Source organism: Echinococcus granulosus, assembly GCF_000524195.1.
Source record: "Echinococcus granulosus chromosome Unknown EG_S00108, whole genome shotgun sequence".
Taxonomy (NCBI): Eukaryota; Metazoa; Platyhelminthes; class Cestoda; order Cyclophyllidea; family Taeniidae; genus Echinococcus; species Echinococcus granulosus.
Window position 1 is genome coordinate 267,650 of NW_020170488.1, and position 8,120 is coordinate 275,769.

Genomic DNA, 8,120 nt, shown 5'->3' on the forward strand with positions numbered 1-8,120 from the left:
CAAACGGCAAGATTTTATCCTCTCATTTGGCATTTTCAACCAATCACAGTTTGCCTCTGTGTAGTAAGGTGGTATCTACTGCATCGGCGAGCAAGTGGCTTGTGATACGCCACCCTCGCGTCATCAGATCTCGCTATTATCTGAATCACTGTTTCTCGCTTTCTCTTGTGAAGCAAATTTCATTGATATGTTCTAGTTATGGGTTTCCGTATTCCCTCAGTTTCTTTACTTAAACTGCAGTTCCCATCTCTTTGTTTAGTGGAGACAGGAGCTCCTATCTTAGCTGATAGCGGAAATTTGATGTGTCCCAAATAGCCAAATTGGGTCCATCAACACACTTCTTTTGGGAGGAGTGAGGTGATGCTTGCGCTATATATCAAAGGAATTAAATGTTTCGAAATTAGCGACTCTGTGTACACTAGAAAGATGAATTTAGGACCACCTTCCTGAGGTAGTCGTGAAACAATGGACTAGCTCATTGGTTGAACAGTCTACTGCAGTCTTGGGGTAAGTTGTTTCGGGATTTTGCGGGAATGTAGAAATAGGAAAAGATGTATTTTAGCTGACTGATGCACCTTGATAAAGATGCTCTACCTTGACCGTTTATAGTATCCTTAAAGGTAAGAATAACCTCCTAACCGTATGTCCATAGAAAGCCGGTTTCCACTTGTTAAGGGTATTGCCCTCTCTTTGTTGGCTACTTAATCCGCCAATGAGGTAACTGGTTCCTACCTCTTCCAGATGAAGGCATTCTGAAGATGTATCTACGCGGACGGTCCCTCAATTTCTACGCTCCAACAGACATTGCACCTGACTACGACTTTTCTGCAGTGCTACCACCACCAGAAGAACAGCTCAAGCTGGAATGGGTGTATCCTTTGACTTCTTAAGCCAGAAGACCCTCAGAGATCAGATATTATTGGATGGAACATCCCAGTTACTTTCCTTAATTTCGATTGGTTCTACTAGGTATGGCTACCGTGGAAAGGATTGTCGAAACAATGTCGTTTTTCTGCCCACAGGCGAAATAATCTACTTTGTTGCTGCTGTTGTCGTTCTTTACCACCTCGAGCAGCACAGCCAACGACATTATTTGGAGCACAATGATGATATCAAGTGGTGAGCGGTGCTGTCTGCAAGTGTTGTGTAACTGAGATATCTATAAGGGATAGAAATCCAGTAGCACTTTGGATTAGCACTTACCTTGTGCTTCAGCATCTAGATATGGATTTGTTACTCTCAGATAGAAAGCCTGGGAAATTAATATGGGTGGTGTGAGTGGATTTCTTTCTAACTAGCGAGGAGACCGACCTAAGTGGCTTGGGTATCTCCACGCAGAAGGAACTCTCAGTCCACCTGTTTCGATACCCGACTTCCGAATTGTGTTTAGTATCTTCACGACAAGATTGGTCTCCTATGAGAGTTCGTCACAGGACAAATTGCGTGTCGATCAGGTGCGCTACTCACTGAATGGCTGGTGTGAATTTTGACCCATCGCCACGGACATGGTCATTGACAAGCCTTTGACTTTCCTTGCGGGTCTCATTACCTCACTGGTCTGTGTTTGAGGTCTTCTGTGGATACTTGTATTCATGAGTATAAGACGTGTCTTTCAATGTCACGCGTTGTTTCATTCACATGAGGATACCATATCCGCATGTCATATTACTCACCAGTGCCTGGGTTGATCTAGGGTACCTTTTCTGGTCTTCGACTGTCATCGGTAGGGAAGCTGATAGCCCTTTGTAAATATTACACATCTGCACGAAGTCTCTCTCCTGAATGTCGTTCTCTGCCGTCACGACAGCTTCTTGATGAGTTGCAGTTAGCTGTGAAGTGGTCGCTGTTATTATGCGACAACTTTTGGCCGAGAGAATTTATCAGTCCTACCCTCCGTCAACAAGCTATTTTTCCATACTTCTCTTCTTAGGCCTGATTAACTTCTCGGAAAACTTGTCTGAACGCCAAGTCCAAGTTAATCCACTCACTAGATTTCGCTCAACCTTCCTTTCTTCCTCACAGTAATGATCCTCAAACTTCTTTTATATTGAGGAGGGAATGATCTATGGCGACATCGAATGTATACCAAGTTGTCTATTGTTTGACTGGTGGAATTCATTTATCCACCCATAGCCGACCAATTGAATCATGAATGGCACATTTCCTGTTGTACCCACATCTCTATTAACGACCCTTTTACATGACTCAGCAAAGTAAAAAAAGGATTGTTTCAATAGTAGGTGACCCTGTATCCCGCAGGTCCAGACGGCTCTCTCGAGTAATCGTCCATGAGTTAGAAACGAGAGGCAAACAATGCCTTTCCATCAAGACGCGAAAATGCTTGCTTCCACTTCGTCGATTTTGTCGCCGTTGTAAAGTGCACTTTGACGATCTGCTGTTACAGCGTGTTTAGAATGGGACGGTGCTCTACAGCGAGTCCATTTTTGTGCCAATCAGTATCAGTAAAAAGATTTTTTCACTCAGTACACCGATTGTTTAAAGTGGCTCTACAAAAGCTGGTAGTCTGCACTCATTTCGCAGCAGGCCATTAGTCTATCCAGGCCCCATTCAGGTGAAACAAACGTTGAGAACCCGATTGCGGGTTACCAGATCATGGGTGGTTGCCGAAAATGGACATGGCTTTGATATTCTTGCTGTGAGCTCCCACAACTTGGGTTATCCACAACAGTTGCCTTCTTCCGTGGTGTTCAGGTTTAGTCTTCAACTTTCTGCTTTTGGATTTGGTTCACTTGTCGCTGACATCAACGAGGCATTCGAGCTCTCGCTAAAGACGGTATCGGGCGGATCTTTTATTAATCCACGCAGAAAACCGTAGCTGGAGAGCCTTAATTGTTATACTCAAGCATTCTGAGTTGATGTACCGGGTTTTTTATAAAGCATTATTTCATTATTTAGCCTCGCCCTTCATCCAGATAGAATCACAATTGCTACTGGACAAACAGCTGGACATGGGAAGTGTGATGGGAAGGTGCGTCATGACTTTTTCCTTCCAGTATTTCACTATCTTTTGTTTCAAAACACTCATCAACTACTCTTTCTTTACTGTTCTTCTGTAACATTTTAATATTTTTACTTCAGAAGCTGGCTTGAGATAGTTAAGTTTTAACCGTTTTTTGATTGGTTGTCATTCTCGATTATCCTAACTTCTCGTTACCTGATTGGTTATCTCCGATTATCAGATAACTAATCACCACGGTAACCCGTGTACGTTTTTTGTGCTTTACCATTCATTTTGCAAATCTGAGCATTCAATCACTACTTTATTCGGTATTTGGTTTAAGCACTAGATTCCTTCTCTGGATGTTTTTTGTCTTCATGTATCCTAAAAATCCGATTTCTAAGGTTTGCCAAATTAGGAAGACAATTTGTGCGGACGCCGGAAACGTGACATTTTATAGCCACAAAAATCGCTTTTGGTAAAGGGTCATTGAATTTGACACAAAATGCAGACTTTCAAGAAGTGCACAACTAATTCCCATCCCCATAGGCAGCCAGTGGGATTTTTAACTACTGCAAAAGGGGAGCAGCAGCGGTGCAAACACAGCTAATCCAAGTCCCCTTTATTGTATATCCTAGCCGCACGTAAGAATTTGGAATTCGGTGAGTTTGGAGACCCTCCATGTGGTGGGATTGGGCACTTTCGAGAACTCCATTGCCTGCCTCGCCTTCTCCAAAACAGTGAGTTTACTTCCTATAGAGGCTACTTAAGCGATACATTGGCTTGTACATACGACTGCCAAGTCGCTGTGCACTGAACGAACAATGTAATACGCCACATAAATTCAGAGGCATCGGTTTCATTGTAAATGAGTAAGACTGTGGATTTCTCGCCACTTAATCGAGTCTTGTAAGCAAATCACTGATTTTCTGAGTGGCAACGGCTTTCAGTAATAACTTTTTGCATCTTCAAATTAACCATTACTTAAAAGGTGATCTTGTTACGTTGCCTTTCACCCCAGGACGGAGGAGCAACGTTGGCTGTTATTGACGAGGCCACGGATCATACCATTTCCCTGTGGGATTGGCAAAAGACGCGTCGAATCACTGAAACCAAAGTGAGTTCCCATTCTCGCCACAGGGCAATCGAAATATCAGTAAAATCTAGGTCAGATAATAAAATAAACCTCTAGCTACAAACTCGAAACATATCAGCGGTTTTTGCGTGGTGGAGATTCTGACACATAAATCGCTACTCCATTGTCCCCAGTGGTAGGCTGTAGTTTTGCATTGACACGGGGTAGTGTTTTTGAATCAGCCGAACACGCCTATGGGAGGATAAAATCTTGCCGTTTGTAGAATAGCGGAGTGACGACTGGGTGAATATGCGCTCCGCCACAGTTGAGTGACGTTGAGTGGGTGTCTCTCCTACCTCGGATGGGCAGTGTTGCATTTGGACACATTGAGCGAACCAAAAGTCATGTGTTAAATGTCATGTCACTAATCCCTCGCCCCTCAACTCACCGTACAGGTAAGGGAATGCTTAGAGAAGTGAAGGCAAGTCTGCACTTTGTCGTGACGCAAGTGGAAGGGAAAGGGGAGGGAGAGTGGGAGTGGGGTGGAGAGGGAGGCACCTGTGACTGATTGACTGACTGACTGGGAAGTGGAAACTTCTACGACAGGAGGAGGGAGGCAGGGTGAGTGTCGGTGGGAGTGGGAGAGGGCGAGATTCATGAATGCGGATCTAGGTGGACACGCACACACACGCACATACAACAGGGCTTGGAAGCGGACGTGGACACCTCTCTACCGGGGCACACAGACACGTACATGTCCACCCTTTCACAGCCATGCAAGCCAAAACGAACCAAAGCGTAGCAAAGCAAAGCAAAGTGCAACACAGCACAGCACAACGTAGTGGGGCCAAATGCCGAGTGTAGATTACCAGCTGTAGTGACTTTGAGTGTGAATCATGACGATTTGACAAGGGGAGGCAGGAGGGAAATCGTGTACGCATGCACACACATACACACACACGCATTGGAGAGTGTGGACTTGAGTATATTCCTCGTTGGGGGCCAGTGTGGGCCGCAGGTGAGAGGAGGAAAGATTTACGCGAAAAGGAAGCGGAAAGATGTAAATCAGCACATACAGACCACAGAGAGGGGAATACTTGATCTGACGTTTTAGCCTGAAAACCGAACTGAAGCACGGACGGAGTTGGCATGACAATGACAACGCGAAGGTGGTAGTGGTGTACGGTTTCTGGGGCAATGGATACATGCATCCTTGCTCTGTCAGTTCGTGCCTTTGTTTTTGCGGTGTGTGGGTCATGCACGAGAGCAGTTAAACACACACACACACACACACAGAGCGAGAGAGAGAGGGAAGGAGAGTGGGTGGGTGGGTGGATGGATGGATGATTGAATTGGTGTGTATGTGCATTAGCCATCACAAAAGCGGGTCTTGAATCGACTGATGAATTGAAAATTGGTGAATTGAAAACCGACTTGCGGAGTCGTTTCCAAACGTCTTCATGAGGTTGTGTGACAAAAGTGCCTTCCCCCTCCCCCTTCATCGACCCACTAATGGTGAAGGGTCGAGGTGATCCACATCATCTCCATTTCTACGTGTGCGAAGGCATGTAAGTGGAAGTGACAGCTTCGGCGAGAGAAGGGAACTGTCAGTGGACTGACTCCTCACCTTCCCTCAATCAACTCCATGGGCTATAACGTGATCGCTATTATCTGAATCACTGTTTCTCGCTTTCTCTTGTGAAGCAAATTTCATTGATATGTTCTAGTTATGGGTTTCCGTATTCCCTCAGTTTCTTTACTTAAACTGCAGTTCCCATCTCTTTGTTTAGTGGAGACAGGAGCTCCTATCTTAGCTGATAGCGGAAATTTGATGTGTCCCAAATAGCCAAATTGGGTCCATCAACACACTTCTTTTGGGAGGAGTGAGGTGATGCTTGCGCTATATATCAAAGGAATTAAATGTTTCGAAATTAGCGACTCTGTGTACACTAGAAAGATGAATTTAGGACCACCTTCCTGAGGTAGTCGTGAAACAATGGACTAGCTCATTGGTTGAACAGTCTACTGCAGTCTTGGGGTAAGTTGTTTCGGGATTTTGCGGGAATGTAGAAATAGGAAAAGATGTATTTTAGCTGACTGATGCACCTTGATAAAGATGCTCTACCTTGACCGTTTATAGTATCCTTAAAGGTAAGAATAACCTCCTAACCGTATGTCCATAGAAAGCCGGTTTCCACTTGTTAAGGGTATTGCCCTCTCTTTGTTGGCTACTTAATCCGCCAATGAGGTAACTGGTTCCTACCTCTTCCAGATGAAGGCATTCTGAAGATGTATCTACGCGGACGGTCCCTCAATTTCTACGCTCCAACAGACATTGCACCTGACTACGACTTTTCTGCAGTGCTACCACCACCAGAAGAACAGCTCAAGCTGGAATGGGTGTATCCTTTGACTTCTTAAGCCAGAAGACCCTCAGAGATCAGATATTATTGGATGGAACATCCCAGTTACTTTCCTTAATTTCGATTGGTTCTACTAGGTATGGCTACCGTGGAAAGGATTGTCGAAACAATGTCGTTTTTCTGCCCACAGGCGAAATAATCTACTTTGTTGCTGCTGTTGTCGTTCTTTACCACCTCGAGCAGCACAGCCAACGACATTATTTGGAGCACAATGATGATATCAAGTGGTGAGCGGTGCTGTCTGCAAGTGTTGTGTAACTGAGATATCTATAAGGGATAGAAATCCAGTAGCACTTTGGATTAGCACTTACCTTGTGCTTCAGCATCTAGATATGGATTTGTTACTCTCAGATAGAAAGCCTGGGAAATTAATATGGGTGGTGTGAGTGGATTTCTTTCTAACTAGCGAGGAGACCGACCTAAGTGGCTTGGGTATCTCCACGCAGAAGGAACTCTCAGTCCACCTGTTTCGATACCCGACTTCCGAATTGTGTTTAGTATCTTCACGACAAGATTGGTCTCCTATGAGAGTTCGTCACAGGACAAATTGCGTGTCGATCAGGTGCGCTACTCACTGAATGGCTGGTGTGAATTTTGACCCATCGCCACGGACATGGTCATTGACAAGCCTTTGACTTTCCTTGCGGGTCTCATTACCTCACTGGTCTGTGTTTGAGGTCTTCTGTGGATACTTGTATTCATGAGTATAAGACGTGTCTTTCAATGTCACGCGTTGTTTCATTCACATGAGGATACCATATCCGCATGTCATATTACTCACCAGTGCCTGGGTTGATCTAGGGTACCTTTTCTGGTCTTCGACTGTCATCGGTAGGGAAGCTGATAGCCCTTTGTAAATATTACACATCTGCACGAAGTCTCTCTCCTGAATGTCGTTCTCTGCCGTCACGACAGCTTCTTGATGAGTTGCAGTTAGCTGTGAAGTGGTCGCTGTTATTATGCGACAACTTTTGGCCGAGAGAATTTATCAGTCCTACCCTCCGTCAACAAGCTATTTTTCCATACTTCTCTTCTTAGGCCTGATTAACTTCTCGGAAAACTTGTCTGAACGCCAAGTCCAAGTTAATCCACTCACTAGATTTCGCTCAACCTTCCTTTCTTCCTCACAGTAATGATCCTCAAACTTCTTTTATATTGAGGAGGGAATGATCTATGGCGACATCGAATGTATACCAAGTTGTCTATTGTTTGACTGGTGGAATTCATTTATCCACCCATAGCCGACCAATTGAATCATGAATGGCACATTTCCTGTTGTACCCACATCTCTATTAACGACCCTTTTACATGACTCAGCAAAGTAAAAAAAGGATTGTTTCAATAGTAGGTGACCCTGTATCCCGCAGGTCCAGACGGCTCTCTCGAGTAATCGTCCATGAGTTAGAAACGAGAGGCAAACAATGCCTTTCCATCAAGACGCGAAAATGCTTGCTTCCACTTCGTCGATTTTGTCGCCGTTGTAAAGTGCACTTTGACGATCTGCTGTTACAGCGTGTTTAGAATGGGACGGTGCTCTACAGCGAGTCCATTTTTGTGCCAATCAGTATCAGTAAAAAGATTTTTTCACTCAGTACACCGATTGTTTAAAGTGGCTCTACAAAAGCTGGTAGTCTGCACTCATTTCGCAGCAGGCCATTAGTCT

General features: G+C 44.7%; 1 protein-coding gene across 1 annotated transcript; it reads left to right on the top strand. All coding sequences in view use genetic code 11, as the record gives it.

The window, feature by feature from the left end:
- Window positions 1-865: 865 nt before the first annotated feature.
- EGR_08515 (hypothetical protein) lies at window positions 866-3,085 on the top strand (the record flags this gene model as incomplete). Its single annotated transcript, XM_024497764.1, has 2 exons — window positions 866-969; window positions 2,917-3,085. 2 exons carry the CDS (start codon window positions 866-868, stop codon window positions 3,083-3,085), a joined length of 273 nt encoding a protein of 90 aa, XP_024347850.1.
- Between the last annotated feature and the right edge of the window lie 5,035 nt (window positions 3,086-8,120).